Source organism: Sus scrofa, chromosome 6 (assembly GCF_000003025.6).
Source record: "Sus scrofa isolate TJ Tabasco breed Duroc chromosome 6, Sscrofa11.1, whole genome shotgun sequence".
In the NCBI taxonomy this organism is placed as follows: Eukaryota; Metazoa; Chordata; class Mammalia; order Artiodactyla; family Suidae; genus Sus; species Sus scrofa.
Window position 1 is genome coordinate 138,580,769 of NC_010448.4, and position 16,571 is coordinate 138,597,339.

At 38.2% G+C, this 16,571-nt stretch overlaps 1 protein-coding gene across 1 annotated transcript in view; it reads left to right on the forward strand.

The window, feature by feature from the left end:
- Positions 1 to 16,571, forward strand: part of ERICH3 (glutamate rich 3) — a 112,152-nt gene that overhangs the window by 76,953 nt on the left and 18,628 nt on the right. The window contains 3 exon segments of the mRNA XM_021097617.1: positions 2,975 to 3,276; positions 7,962 to 8,198; positions 15,923 to 16,372. Coding sequence (XP_020953276.1) covers positions 2,975 to 3,276; positions 7,962 to 8,198; positions 15,923 to 16,372 — 989 coding nt within the window.

A 16,571-nucleotide genomic window follows, 5' to 3' on the forward strand; every position in this document is an offset into this window, starting at 1 on the left:
CAGTGTGATGTTATTTGATATCTCCTTACTGCAGATCAGATGAAAGTTGAGGCAGACTGGTTTAAATTGGGCAAGGATGGGCAGATGAGTGCTCCAGCCTTGCTTGTTTGGCTCTGCCCTACTTGAGACAATTCTGATTATTCAAGAAGCCCCAACACTGCGGAACTCCAGTGAAAGTTGAAAACTACCCCTAAGGAAACTGATACCACTTATAATAATGTATAATTTTGGGAGGTTACATCTATAATAATACCTTTCTTTAGTTATTTTGAAGGACATGCATTCATTCCTCCAATTGTTAAAAATTAAATTAATTTTAACTCGTTAAAAAGATACTGGAGTTCCCTGGTGGCTCAGCAGGTTAAGGATCAGGCATTGTCACTGCTATGGCTCAGGTTTACTCCCTGGCCCGGGAACTCTGGCTGTTGTTGGTGTGGCCAAAAAGAAAAAAAAAAAAAAATACTGGTAAGAAGGAGGACATGGTAAAATAAAACAATAGAGAGTTCGGATTTGGAATTACTTGTTTAGGTCCTTAGCAAACAAGGAAAGCTTAGTAGTGGTCACTTCAAAAGTGTGGAGGTTCCATAGTCATACCCATCCCTCAATCATGGGAACTGTTGGAAGAGGCATGGTAGTTTTCTGTCGCTAGAGTGAAACGCATGAAGAATTGCCTAACCAAGTAGAATGAGGACTGTTTTCAGCCTTAGTAATCAGAATCAACGCCTCAAATTGTACTCAGAAGTCAAATAGGTAGTCAGTGACGAGGAGAGCACAGATGTTACCCACTTTGTTTGTCCAATTCCCTCAAGCAGATGGGCAATAAAAAGTCTGTGCGTGCAGTAGGGAGGCATCAAAACCTCTACACAGTCACAACATAAACTGGAAGTAACAGCATATCAGAGGCTCAAAATCAATAGATTTGGTGTTGCCATTGATAAGGGGAGAACAGCTTGAACAGAAGGCAATGCTAGTAATCATAGTCTCTGAAGATTCATGACGCCTTTATTCCAAGGAAAGCAAGTACATCAGTATAGTCAAGAAATATTTATCATGCTTAATACGGGTGTTCTTACTATCCCATTTTTCACAGCCTATAGTTACTTTGAGTGGATATCCTTTTAGCTTTATTTTATAAGGAGATAGTGAAAGGATAAGTGATATAACTGGGTTCTCGTATTTGCTTATTGGGAGAATTAATTAAGATCAATTCCTGTGCCATTGCTTGTCTTGGGAGGGCTCAAATACAGTGAAATCTTCTGCTTAAGAAATTGCCATTGGGTTTGATTCACGTTGAGACAATTTTCAGATTTTACCTATTGTTTCTATTCTTCCTGGACTGGCAAGTCTTGACTGCCTTCTGATCCCACTCTAATAGCTCAGTTCCCTGATAATTGTGTGACATGGAGAGAAGGGGACACGTGACATTCTAAAGGAGGACAGACGTGGAGACTGGCAACTGCCAGGCACCTCTTTCAGGGCAGGGATTGTCTCCAGGCCTTGATGAAAACTTCTTCAGATTGTGTTAGTCTCTGGTGAAGAGAGTGTGTATACTGGCCCTGATGGTAAGCCCACCTGGGTAACATTTGCCTGTGTAACTAGTCATCGGAGAGGGCTATACCTGTCTTCTAACAATGTGGGTGTACATTAGTGTGAGGTGGGGGAGTCTAACAGTCCTGAGCGGAATCCAGCTCCATCCTAACCTGCTGGGTGGTCTTGGGCAAGTCGTGGAACACCTGAAGCCTGTTCCTCATTTGTAGAGTGGTGATGATAGTTCTTAAGTTCCTGGTCTGTGGGAGTAATATATCCTAGAAGATGCTATATGTAAAGTACCCAGCAAAGGGCTTGGCACAGAGGGAGTGCTCAATACTCGCCTTATGATCATGACCGTCATCTGTATTAATGATGCATACTTATCATTATTGGAATTCCTATTGTGGTATTTAACTTGACAGGAAAAAGCTACAGGAGAATTTATTCGTGTTACTTTTGTTATATCTTTTAAGGTATTTTTTAACGCCTTAATTCAGATCATCTGCTGGCGGGACTTCCCGTGTGGCTCACAACAGATCATCTGCTGGCTCACGAGATTTGACTTAGGATGACTTTATAACCTCTATAGATTATTGCCATTTTCAAAGAACAAAAAGCTTCAAAATCACCAAAAGATTTTGATATAGGCTTAAAAATGCCATTCTAAAAGTAATGACACTTCTATTAAAATAAGCATTCAGGCTCCTGAAGTGTTTACTTAAAGGGCATGATGATATTTGACTGTGTCTTTCTTAAAAAATCAATTATTATTATTATTATTATTATTTTGCATTTTAGGGCTACATCTGCAGCATATGGAGATTCCCAGGCTAGGGGTGGAATTGGAGCTGTAGCCGCCAGCCTACCCTACAGCCATAGCAATGCTGGATCCTTAACCCACCGATCGAGGCCAGGGATTGAACCTGCATCCTTATGGATCCTAGTTCACTGTACCAGATGGGAACGCTAGTTTCTTAGATTACCTTGTAGTTAATCTTTTGTTGTTGTATTTTTGGAATAATAAATTATCAAAGATGGAATGACATCTTTCTTCTGATGATAATTTTTATCTTAGCTTCCTCTTACTTATAGATTTGAATGTTCTTTTATCAAATGATTTTAAGGACTTAAATTTATATATATATATAAATTTTTCTGTCATAAGGTTACAAATATACTTAAGGCACAAGATTTAGTTTGAGACTAAGTTCTTAAGTTACTTTCTTCTCTTGTTCATTATTGTGGGTAAAGCTATTAAGAATTTGTTGTGTTTACAAGATTTCGGTACTAATAAAGAGAAAATAGTTTAATTTACTTTGTGTGGTATAATAAAAATGTTTCTTGTAACGTTTCTTTCTAGAATAAGAGATAAGTGGTTTAAAGAGCTTTGCAGTCCACTGTGCTCTATATAAAGGCTAATCAACAACTTTAATGTTTTTCTTAGGTGCATTATTGCAATGGGCCTTGACAAAAAAACAACTTCACCAAAACCTAGGAAAGAAAGGAGTAGTGAGAAAAGAGAGGAACTGAAGAAGGGTGAGGGGAAGCTGAGGAGGAGCAAAGAGTACCTGACACCAAGAAGGAGAGACAAGGAGGGCAGCAAAGCCTCTGCTTCAGTCATTTTTTCAGCTCAGGACCTCAACGCAGAGGTGGATGAAGTGAGAACTGCTGTTGAAGAAATGGAACGAAAAGGAAAGCCAGGACAAGATGTTTGGGAAGTTGACCAAGAAAACATATTTAAATACGGTAAGACCAACACCAGGTTCTTTTTTGTTGCTGTTGGGTTAAGTCTTTAAAATGTGGATGTTACACATTTGCAAAATTATCCATTAAATGTTGTTGCTCAGTTTTGATCTTCAGGCAGCTCTGTTACACGTGAGGAACCCCTGACAGTTTTGTAAGGAGGTCTGCGTGGCCCACCTTAGAGGAGGGCAGCCAAAGTCCAGAGGGTCAAAGGTCTCTGTTGGGGAGTAGGGGAGGGGAGGTTGTGTGTCTCTGTTCAGACACAGTCCAGAGGTTGTGTTTACTTCTGCTGGGAGAGACCATTTTCACCAAATGGAATTTTGCCTGTTTTTTTCATTCTTGAATGTACCTTGTTTTGGTGAAATGGATGCTTTGGCATCAGGTAGGCACAACTTATCTGATTGTACAGTGATAGAGTATTCGTAGATAAAAAACATTTGATGTAGGCCTGGGGCCCTAGAGCCTGTCTGCCTTTCTTGTCTTCTTATTCTGCTCTTCTCTTTCCTCCCCTTTCCCCTCTCCTTCTTCCTCTTCCTCTTCTTCCTCCTCCTCTGCCTTTTGCCCCTCCTCTTATTGTTTCTCCCTGCCACCTCAACACACACACACACACACACACCACACACACAATGTAACAATAATATGTAATAATAATAATAACAATAAAAGTGTCAGGCACTCTCCACACACCATTTCATCTTATCTTCACCTTTTGATGTGGTAGATATTATTACTCTCTCCACTTTACAGGTTAAGAAACTGAGGCTCATACATATACAGAGAAGGTAGCAGAATTGGGATGCATACTGTAGGAAAGGAAAACAAGAAACTGTGCAAAGAATCAGGAAGGAGGAGCTGCCTTTGTGTCCCTCTTAGACCAGGAGACAAAGCCTGGATTAAAGGAGCAATAACCATGGGCTGGGCTGGCTGGGGAAGGCTGGCATCAGGAATGGGGCAGATCCTAGAGCTCTTCTTCCTCACCTTCTCCAGCTGCTGCCCAATGGCTTCAGAAATCCAAGGGAGTAATTACAGAGTTGTTACAGCCTTGGGGTCTTGTGTGTGTATTACTGAAATAATGTGACTATCTAAAAAGATTTCACTCCTAACCCTTTGACCCAGTTTACCTCTCTGCATGAGCCTTTCTAGTCGTTATTCTTAGACTGTAAATATTAAGTATCTATAGATAGCAAGAGCAACAGCAGAAAGATTAATAAGTGGGATGTGTTTTCATGTGTTTTAACTTTCAGGATGTATAGTTATGTTTATTTGGGCCATGTTCAGTTTCTGCATTTTTTTTTCTTAAACCAACATAGCCAGTGCTATGAGTAGCATACTTTATGCCTGTGATACAGCTTTTCCCTAGATCTTTCTTCTATATTGGCTCATTAATGGACTTTAGATGCCCATTTCCATTTAAAAAGAAGAAACAGTGGAGCCCATCTTCAGCTCTCTGTAGAACAGCCACTGATGGTCAGGGCAGCAAGAAGCCTGTGTGGAGGTCAGCCAGGGAGAGCTGCTGCTGAATTGATGTTGACCTCACGTTGACTCGCTTTCCTCATTAGTGGGGTTGGTAAACAACAAGCTAATTACATTCTCTGGAAGAAGGAAGATGAGACGGGGAAACAGAAGAAATTATGAAAAGGGATCCAGAAAGCATGCCACTAGTGCATTCATATTGAAAACAGGAGTAGGTGACACACCAGAGGTGTGCTTTGAGCTGTGATGCTGATATAGTGCTCATGGTTAATAGAAGGCTAATATTTGAATGCGATGATCCTGGTGGGTAGAACAAAGCCAGCGCAGCCTTGAATTTCCTATTTTAAGAGAAAACATTGATGCTTCTGCCAAATAGGATGCACAGATTGTTCTTGTGGTTGACTCCCTGGTCCTTCAATTTTCTCCTTTGCTTCAATAATATAACTGAAATTCTGCCCTAATTGTGGACACTCGTACTTCTTGATTTTAATCAGGTGCCTCCGTTAAAGTCTATTGCTGTCAGTAAAGCACATATTGTATATGATTTCCTCTGTTCTGTGACCAACTCCCTCCACCACGGAATCAAAGCTGCTTTAACTACTGTCCATAACACTGTACGAAGCATATTTTAGGAATTACTGTTGCCGAAACTCAGGCCTCTGTTCACCAGTGCCGAATAGAAATGTGGAGACTTGAGTTTTGGGTGAAGGAGAAGAAATAGCTTTATTGCTTTGCCAGGCAAAGGAAGGAACAGCAGCCTAATGCCCTAAAGACTGTGCCCCCCTTTGGGAGAGAATAGGAAGTACTTTTATAGTTTAGGAGTAGAAAATAGGGCACAGGTAAGCATCAGGGTAGGTGCAAGCTTGCATTGTTTTTCAGAGTTGGTGTTAAGTGGTCCCAGGGCTAGTTCTGGGAGTCCTTCTTTCCGGAATGAAGAATGCTTCATTAACATCTTCCATTCGTTGGGGACTTTAGTTCTGTAGAAGAACTCCAAGATATTGTTGTTTTTATTCTTTGAGGAGGGACCAGGACCCTGCTTCAAGGCTGCACTTTTGTCTCTGGACTGCTCCTCCCTGTTCTCTGCAGCTCCTTCCTTCTCTGATTAGCAACTGTTTGAACTCAGGGAAGGTAAAGGAGGATGAGTGAGGCCTATTTCCTAAAAAGCAGTGGGAGACATAGGCTTTTGTGCCCAGGAGCCTCATAGGGCCCTGCCCAGTTACATTATCGCTTTTAATATTCACCATAGCTTTGTGAGGCAGGTGCCACCCATATCACAGATGAAGAAACTAAATTTTAATGATGTGGATCAGATGGATTAAGGTCACACGGCTAAGTGTTTTAACTGGTACCTGGGCACATATTTCAAAACCCTCCTATTCACCACTATGTAATACTGTTGATGGAATTACAGCCCTTTATTCATCTACTGTCTGGCCCCTGATTATCTGTTGACCAGCAGCAAATATCTCTGTGTTTCTAATGTGTTTCTCTCTCTGTGTGTTTTCTGTGGCTAATATCAATTATTCCTTCTAGGAAGTTTTCCATAATCTCCAAATGACTTTCCACTCTTGTTTGATTCCATTCCATTCATTTGACACTCTTTCACATAATTAATCATAAGCCCTACATAAAAATACACAGCAGTCGAGCCCAGTAGTGTTAAACTAACATTACTGAGGACTATGTATAAAAACTATTGTAATATTCCTACAGTATTTCTTATGTACCTACATCTTATTTCTTCAGCAAAAATTGGAGCTACCTTAGTGGGCAGGAGTTGTGTTACTGTAATGTCTTTCAATTGCATCCTCTTCCACATAAAAGGTACTCAGTAAAGGCTTATTGATTGACAGTTTACTGGGCCAAGTTAGGAACTCTCCTATTACTTGGCCTGAAATATTTTAATCAAAATATTTGTTTTTATTGGTATTTCCTGTTTATGTCATGCAATACAAGTAAAATTTTTTATCTTCTCACTTATTTTATAATTTTGTTTTGCTGATAATGTCACATTTCTCTTTCTCCATATTAAATCTCTTTCATGAAAACATTCTCGTGATGAGTTCTCTTTATTTGCCTTTTTTCATTGCAGAATCTGATTTCACTTTTCTTCTCACATGGCCCTCATACACTTTTTGCATTAACAGAACTTTATATGCACAAGGCATGCATTTCTAAATTAAGTTTCTTTCACTGTGGCAGGATGGACAGCTCTCAAGTAATTACCCAAGAGGCCCCTAGCACTGGAGAAGAAACCAGACTCACCAATAACTGAAAGACAAATAGGGAAACCTTTGTTTTCCCTGTAATTTTATTTTAAAGATAATTGTTTATTGGCTTAATTGGTTCTGCATGAAATCCTTTTGCTTTCTATACTTGGCATGTTGTCACTTCAAGATTTTTAGTTTTTGGTGGAAGAAAAAGGGGAACAATTAAATATGAAAGGTGAAAAATTATAACCACAGGGGACAGCTGGCGTTTACTTGATGTGACAGTTTCTTTTTTCTGCTACAGATGTGTTGCACTTCTGTAGGGAATGAAGCCCAGTCACGACAGTGACAGGAATATTCTATTTCATAAGAATTTTTATCCTTAGAATGTAATTATTTTATTGATTGTCGGGATGAATAACGCATGCGATTTCAGTTTTAGCCTTCGTATAGACTCCTTCATAATGCCTTTTCGTGATATCCATTTTGTTCTCTCAAAGAATGTGTTATTCACAGTATTACTTCTCAGGGCCTTGGGCTTGATTAATTGAATTTTTCCACTTCACTATTCATTAACTTGATATCCAAATATTTTGAACATTCTTCCTATGAAATATGACCTCACTGGATCTCCAAATTAACTTTCATTATTATAATCCTGTTCTCTTCATTTTTAATTTATTTCTAATTTATTGTTTTCTAGCAAGTTCTTCTCTTGTCCTTTTTGGTTATGGTAGATGATGATGTCCATTTGTAAATGAACTTTTATGAAGTTTCAGGCTTGTCATTTGGAGCTTCATTTCTTTAGTGCTCTTGTTTATGTAACTGATTGCAGTCTTTGATCATTTCCTATGAGTTTTCCATGTTCACTAATAGTGTGAAAAAGAAGCAAAGAAAGGCCCAGGGAGGAGAGGATAATGGAGTCAAAGTTCTCATTAAAGTGGAAATTGGTTCAGTATTAGGCATTCTGTTTTCATTCTCACTGTGGAGATTTTCTTTTCTCAGAATATGAAGAAGATTTTGAAGTCGACGAGGAGAAACAAGATGAGAAAGCTAATGAAGAAGGACAGGCTGATGATCAGATGAATGGGATGTCAAAGTCACCCTCAGATGATGAAAAAGATCATTTAGACCCTGAAAAGGAGAGTGAAACCTTGTTGCGGAAGGCACCAGATGCTGATGACAATGTGAAGGATGAAGGGGCTGGATGCTCTGAGAGTGAACTGGAAGAAGATAAGCAAGGCAAGTTATTTAGCTTATCATGTGACACAGGCTGTTTAGCAAGTGTACTCACTACTTTTCTTTTTCTTATATTTAATGAGATAATGTTCTTTCAGGGGACTGCTTCGAGCCTGGTTGCCTAAGCAGAGGGTGCTCATCAACCCATTTCCACAGATGTCCAAATTATGGAGTCACTTTTTAATCCTTTCTGTTTCCTTAGTTTGTTGGGATTTTTCATCAGGGCGTCAGGTAAAGCTCATAGTGATACATCTTCTTTTTACTTAGAAAGTTACAACTTTAAAGAAAAAATCTCAGACTATTACGTCCCTTTATACACACACACACACACACACACATACACACACACAAATAACATAGCATTTTTGTGACTTTGGAAAAATGAAAAGTGGCTCTTATTCAATTAAAGGAAAAATTGAAAATTCCTCCCTTATTTATTAATTTTTTTAAATTGCATTTTATTGAAGTAAAGTTGACTTACAATGTTGTATTCACTTCTGCTGTATAGCAAAGTGATTCGGCCATGCATATACACATGTTATGAAACATCGAGGAGATCAGTGGGGACCTGCTGTATAGCACAGGGGAATCTACTCAGTGTTCCTCCCTTATTTATGTTCATTTTTTTCCTTAACTTACCTTGAACACAGGATGCTGGCATATTAGTTTATGGAAGGATTATTGCTCTTGGCAAAGTTTCTCCCTTGCAATCTTCAAGCCTAAAATGACTCTGAATGTTCGCAGGGAAAATACAGAACTTTTCAGGTAGATAAAGAAACCCTCATCATCTGAGGTATATTTAAAACTTTTAAGACCTTTTAAAACATCTTAAGTTACCAAAATAATGTCCAAAGAAGGAACTCATTTTATCTCATAAAAGGGTTTGGCTAAGGCTATGTGGTTCTTAGTAAATCAAAGATCTTCCCAGGTACTTTCTGGGCATTTGCCAGTAATGACAATAACTCTCTCTTAACTTAATATAGTTAAGTATGTATATGTTTTTGTCGTTTGCTTTAGAATGAGATAACATTATGGATGACTTTTTGAATTGCTATTCATTTCCCCCCACTTTTTTCACCTCTCAAAATTCTATATAAAAATTTCAAAATTTTAAATTCAAGGAATATATTGGGATAATATAAGCATAAATAAGTCATCTAGTAAGCACAAGAGCAAATATTGAGTTTGCAGTTCTATTCTCTTCAAGAAAGGATTCAAGCAAACCTATCTAAAATTTCATGCACACATATTCAAGGCAATAAAATAAAGAACAGAAATTAGAGTAAGAGAAAAGATAATTTTACCAGGAACTGAACATGAAACCATGACTGTACTTGAACTAAAAATGTAATCCTAAGCTTCCTGATAGTCAAAGTAGAGTGAAGCGCAATGTGAAAAATTTGAATGATGTTAACTTTCAGTAAATTTGAAAGCAAGATTTGCTACCATCTTTATTAGAGTGGAAAGAACTAATCAGTGTTAATGGTCAAGCACTGAAATTTTTTATAAAGCTTTAAATTAGGCCTGTAATTTTCTGTAATTTCTTTTAATACTTATTTTTTAATGTTTCTAGGCATGTCTAACGTGAGCTTTTCTTCGCAATTTGAATGCGAATATTGGATTTAAATTTATTTTCCTATATGACATGGAAAAATTTAAAGAATTCTATGGAAAAGTGATGCCACTTGAGTCAAATTTTAAAGAAACTATACAAGTGACTTGAACCTGGGAAAAGATTGAAAGTGTGTTTACATGTAAATGTAACTGGTTCAAAACCCAAAGGACTCAAATTTTTATGTCTTCAATAATGATGGAGAATTATAAACTATTGATTTCATAAAGAGCTGGTACCTTATTTCAATATATCTGGGGATTATTTGTGTATTGCATAACCAACTTGCTTTCTTGGGATCAAATGGATCTTTTCCAAGACAGCAGTTTTTTATTCAAGCAGACAAGGATGTAGGCAGTATTTGTATCTTACTTGGAAAGGAAAGCTTTAATCATTTAGACCTGTAATTATTGAATAACTGGCAGTGATAGGTAAACTTTAACATTGAATACTGCTTGCAAATAAATAATTGAACCCTATGCTTAGAAAGGCATCCTGTAGGTAATATTTAAGATTCAATTTTGTGCTAAGCACTGTGTTAAATATTTTACATGAATTATCTGATTTACCTCAAACAACCTCAAAAAAAGAGGACTTTTAATTTCCATGCTGGGAAACTGGAAATGGTGAGATTAGGTAAGTGACTCACCAGCCAGAAAGTGGTGGCACCAAGATGCAAACTTCAGAGCCTGGATTTTGGAGAAACATTTCTTCAAGTAAGACAGTGTTTACTTATCTAAAATTAAAGCAAATTCCCCTAATAAAAGAGTTTTGTTTTCCTTAAGAATGTAAAATAGAGGCATTAACTTCAGCTTATCCTATTCCCTAGCCTCTGTTTTGTTTGTTTCTTTGTTTTTTGTCTTGTTTTTAAACAGAGGAAATTAAAAATGGACATTTTTCTCAATTTACCCAAATTTACCTTTCTCCTACCTGGTTGGACCCCCTCATTCCCACTCCCAGGCCTTTTGCTTATTAGTTCAACTCAGCCCCTTCTCTTCCACAAGACTTCTACTTCGGCAGCCTTCACTGAGCTCTTTATTTTGTGAAACTCTATTATTCAGTAGTTCATTTTTCACTTATTATTTCATGGGTGTTAAAATTTGCTCCTCAGATTAATTACACAAGTTAATAACACAGAAATTAATTACACTACAAAACTTAGGACTATGTGTTCTTTGTTATTCCTCACAGAGGTAATTTCCTAAAAGATATTTTGTGAATATTAAGCAATTACTTGATTAACCCCCAGAATACTAACACGTTTTTGTTAGTGCCGTATCTAGTTACAGCTACACTATATGATAATTATCAGAATGTTATTAAAAACATTATATAGAAGTACATTATGTAGATAGAGGATATATGATATTTTAAATACAGATGTAATAAAAGCTATCAGAACATATAAAATCTAGTCCACAATGTCAAGAAACTTAAGAGCCAAAGATTAAATTGGCATTTTATTTTGTTTCGATAATGATGTTATTAAACAGTTTTTTTTAAGAGCTCCTTTGCATTCTAGGTATTTACATTAAAACTTTGCCATTATCCTAAAATAAAATCTCATTGCTTATTACTGTTTCTTTTTCCCACTTCCAGGGTCTTTTCTTTTCCATCTTTTTATTTTGATAACCTGACCCTGTGTTATTCAAAAACATGCTTTTTAGCATGCAGGGTATCAGAATCAGATTTCATTCAGCAAACAAGAAGTATATTAAAAATGATAATGACATGATAGATTCCTTAAAACAGTCTATTGAAAAACCAGACAGCATTTCATCTTGCAAAGTGTAAGAAGCATATTGTGACCACTGAATCCTAGACACTGGTGCATCCTTTTTATTGACATGATTAAGAATCTTGCTGTTAGTATTTGGATGTGTTTCATTTGAACCTGCCTGCACCTGTTCCCAGAGGGCAAACAATTGCCCAGGCTGTCACTCTTGTGACAAGTCGGCCCCATTTAAACTGCCAGCAAATAATTCCATCGGCCGCTGTGATGAATACTCTGTGCTGAGCAGCCCTCGAGTGATGGAGTGTAGGGCCTGGCGCCGCTTTAAGAGAAGACGCTGCTTTAGGAATGATGGGTGAGACTTCCCATCGTTTAAAAAGAGTGACAGCTTCCTTTCCTCTGCATTTGTGTTGGCAACCCCAGGGGCTAATTCACCAGTTGAAAATATATTGTCATGGATGAATGTTATAAGGTGGAGGGGAAAAGTGTCATGTTGCTGAGAATAGACTTTTATGGACAGTTTTTGGGTGATAGAGCCTATGAGTAAGAGGTAAACACTAAGTAGCTCCTTATGAGAAAGAGGCCGGGAGTGGTGTGTGTGTTTGTGTGTGTGTGTGTGTGAGAGAGAGAGAATGAAAATCTGTTCCCAGAATACAAAGGAAAAAACATAACAATTAAAGCAAATTTTTTTTCTTATAAAAAGACAACCTTATCTTTTTACATATATAATATATAAATAGCATATAAGTATTTTCCATTTGTCATCCTGGGGTGGTACAGTGGACATTTAGCTAAGAGTAGCATTTGTGGGCTCATGACAGTGGCGCCCCCTGTCTTGAAGGTCTTTGGCAGGTAGAGTGGTCTTGGTTTTAATACACTGGGTCATTATAAAAGAAATATTCTACCAAAATTACAACTTTATAGTTAATGGACATTTGGTATTATTATTTAAACTTCTGTGGGCCTTACTTTCTAGATATAGAAAAAGAAGATAACTTTTCCATGGGATTAAATGTTTGTAAAGTGCTTACCTCATTGTTTGGTACAGAGTAGGTGCATAATCATGACCAGGTTTTATCTTTTTTTCTCAATAAATGGATATTGTGATTACTATTCTTAATATAATGTAGGGGGTGAAGTCACACGAAAGAAATGTATTCAAATATATTTACCATGTATGTATCAGAGAGGGAGGAGAACTGAAAGTCGTAGAGAAATGAGTATTTGATTTGGTGAGATTAATTTTTTCATGTAATTTCTACAGTGATTTATGGAAAGCAATTAGAATTCATCCTCATTTTACAGAGAAAAAAATAGAGGCTTAGAGAAGTTAAGTAGCATAAGCAAATCAACGTTAACGAGCAGTTTAGTCATGATTGGAACACCTAGGGTGTCTTACAGAAAAACAGGATTTTCTCTCAATCTCATTTGCATCCAATGGTAGTGAAGCAAAAGAGGGAATAGTTACTACTGAAGAGTTAGTTATTGTCCCATGAACAGGGAAGACAGTGAGGGATTTGGGGACTGATCGTGGAGAAAGAAAAGTCAGAGAACCTACTCAGGGCGTGGAACTTTGTCACCAAACTTGCTGGTTTTGGCCAAAAACCCAGGCGAGGGGTGCAGGTCGTGTCTTTACCACAGAGAGCAAGAGCAGATACTTAGCATCAGTACCTGGAGGGAGCACCGAAGAGACAAATGGAATTGGGTAGGAGGCAGAGATTTTTTCTAACATTCCTCCAAAACAACTTTTTCCCTCCTAATAACGAAAAACAATTTACATATCAGCCCTCAAATTTCCTTTATAGAAAAGTTCCTTTATAGAAAAGTTTTTACACAAAAATTTTATTTCAAAGAGAATAAATAAAATGAGTGCCGAAAATCCCATTCCATGGCCCTAAAGCATTTCAAGCTTTTTTTGCAGGCAAAGTCTTACCCCGGTGTCTGTGTGAAAATGAGAGTAAGAAATGAGAGTGAAACGAAGTTATACAATGAGGTTAGAGAGAAATTTGAAAACTGAAATGAGTTTATATGGGAGGTCAGGTACCCTCGCCACTCAGAGGCCATCCATTTTCCTGATCTTTCTTGTCTTAAAGAGAGACTCAAAATTGAACCAGAGCATGTTTCAGCTTTTTGAAGTAAAATAGTACAATTAATAGCAGGTACTAAAGAAAAAGGAGAGTCCTCATGTCAACATTCAGACGGTAGATAGGAATATTTTTGGAAATGCAAAGCAAATATGACATTGTGTCCTCGCTAATGGTACAATTAAGGAAAGCCACCGATCAAAGCACTAGCAAATGGGAGTTGTTTTTCTTATTAAGAAAACAAATGTTGAGAATGCTTAAGGGAGGGGGCGATCAGAGTCCCTGAAGTTTTAGAACTAATACAAAGAAGATAGAGAACAACTGTCCTTAATCTGCTGCATTCCCCACAGAGAGATAGCACATCCAGATTTTATAAAATGGAGATAAAGAACAAGTGGCTGAAGTGTGTGATTCCTTTGAGAAACAGTGGTCATCCGGTGCCTGTCAAGGTATTTGGGAGATAAGAACAAATGGAATTGCACTTAAGGGGTTCTATTGCTTAAAGGCTTTTTAGAGTTTGTTTTTCACTGCTGTGTAGCATCTCTCGAATCTTTGTGGAAACTCTGATAGGTCTCAGTGACTATACTTAAAATGCTAAGCCCTGTCATGGAGAGCCGTTGGGGCTGGAGGGAAGAGGATAAGCGTAAAGACAGGTATTTCTTTCCTTAAACTCTGCATCAGCTGCTATAGCCATCTGTGTAGCTGCCAAGCAGAAAAAAACATAAACAGAGAAGAGAGCCGGGAGCACACAGAGAAAACAAGAAAGCTAAGCAGCTTGTAAGTGTGGGCTATTTCATTTGAAAAATATATTCTATAAAAAACAATTATAAACACAGATCTGTTCGGTTAAAAAATCAAAAGCAGGTTTGTATTTTTCTGGCCCATGGCAATGTCTGCCATGACTTTTAGGTGGTGCCTCTTCTTTATGGAGATTCAGTGTGTATGTTACTTTCTTGGAGATTTTTGCAGGTTTTTGTGGGTAGTAAGTACTAAACCATTTTTGGCTCCAGTAAATTTCTAGACTGCATATCTGTAGCATCATACCAGTAGACTGCCTAGATCTCCTAGAATCTTTTTCCAATTCTCTCTGCCCATCTCCCAGCTTCTGCATCCTCTGTCTTCTTCAGAGGACAGCCCTGGGCCACTAGAGTTGCTTCACCCTCAGGCACAAAAAAGCCTGGAAGTGCCAAGAAGCTTATGTCCCCCCTGGGGGGGCCTGTAGCCCTCCCTTACTGGAGCAGAGTATGAAAGCCTAGCTCCTCCCTCAAGGGAGGAAAAATTCTAATATAATTTAGACTCCAGAAATTCTCATGGGATCAGGCTGAGGCTGAGATGTTGCCTGAAATAGCTCTCTTGATTGACTTTTTCGCTTTCTTACCCTGCTTCCCCCATGCCCGGACGAGTTTCTCCTGGCACATATCTTTAATACATCACCTGCACACGAGTCCTCATCTCAGCTAGGGAATCAGAAAAAAGACAGACATCTCCACCTATACACACACATGCACGTACACACCCGAGCATTATCTCAAAATATTTAGTAAGTAGCATCTAGGTATTATGCAAATACATAGATCTTCTTACCATACCCAGCTACCAGGGCATACTAGAATGGTAGGTGTTACAGTAGATAAAAATTTAAACTTATGCACAGAGAATACTGTGGCTATCCAAGATGATAATGAAAGAAGTGCTCTTGCCGAACAAATAAATGATTATTAAATTTCTTCTTTGACAAAATGGATGCTTACAAAGATTTTCCAATAAAATGGCTTTCAAAAAATAAATACAATGCAGCTGGTTTTCAGTAAAATGTGACTTCCTATTGCAAACTTCTTTTTTTTTTTTTGTCTTTTTGCCATTTCTTGGACCACTCCTACAGCATATGGAGGTTCCCAGGCAAGGGGTCGAATCAGAGCTGTAGCCGCCGGCCTATGCCAGAGCCACAGCAACACGGCATCCAAGCTGCGTCTGCAACCTACACCACAGCTCACGGCAACACCGGATCCTTAACCCACTGAGCAAGGCCAGGGATCGAACCCACAACCTCATGGTTCCTAGTCAGATTCATTAACCACTGCGCCATGACGGGAACTCCCTTATTGCAGACTTCCATAGATGCAAAGATTACATGGGTTTTTCTTTATCATGACAATTGTGTGGAATATATGGGAAAAGGGTATCAAATCTACCAAACTATATTAAAAAATTTTTAGCGTAATTAATTACCAACATACTTTCCACAATCATCCAATTACTTTATAGAAAACTGATGATGTCCTCATTTTTATTTTTGTAGATATAAAAACTGCTTCATCAACCTCATCCAGAAGTCACCAATATTCTAGTTGCAGTGAAGATGAATCTGCACTGGGAGACAGGGAAGCTCATGCCGAAAACAGTCCAAATGAAAGTGTCAGAAGTTCATCTTCTCAGGAGTTGAGTGAAAATGATGAGCCAGGCAAATCCCACCTTCCAATTGAGGATTCTCTGGAAATTGAAATTGAAGACCAAGAAATAATAAAAACAGATGCAGAGACCAAGCCTCTGCCAATAGAGGAAAACTTGGAGAACATTCTTGAAGAAGACGCGGAGAAAGGAACCAGAGTGATTGCAGAAGAGCTATCTGAGAAATCCAGGGAACATGTTTCCAAGGAAGAAAAGGAAAAGGATAAGAGTAAGCTTTGGGAAGGAAGCACTGCTAAAGTGCAGGACAAAAAGGCAGGTCCCCGTAGGGTGGATAAAGGTGGTAAGTATGGCCTTTGAGTTGACCTGCTATTGTCCCCATGCATGGAAGCTGATTTTGGTCATTGCATTTTGCCAAGCTTGGGAAATTACCATTGTGATGATGCCAGAGGGATTCATGTTTTCTTGTTTCTCTCTTTGTCCCGTAATCATACATGTGTTTTCAGCTTGCTATTTTCCTTCTACTGCATTTTAAAAATTAC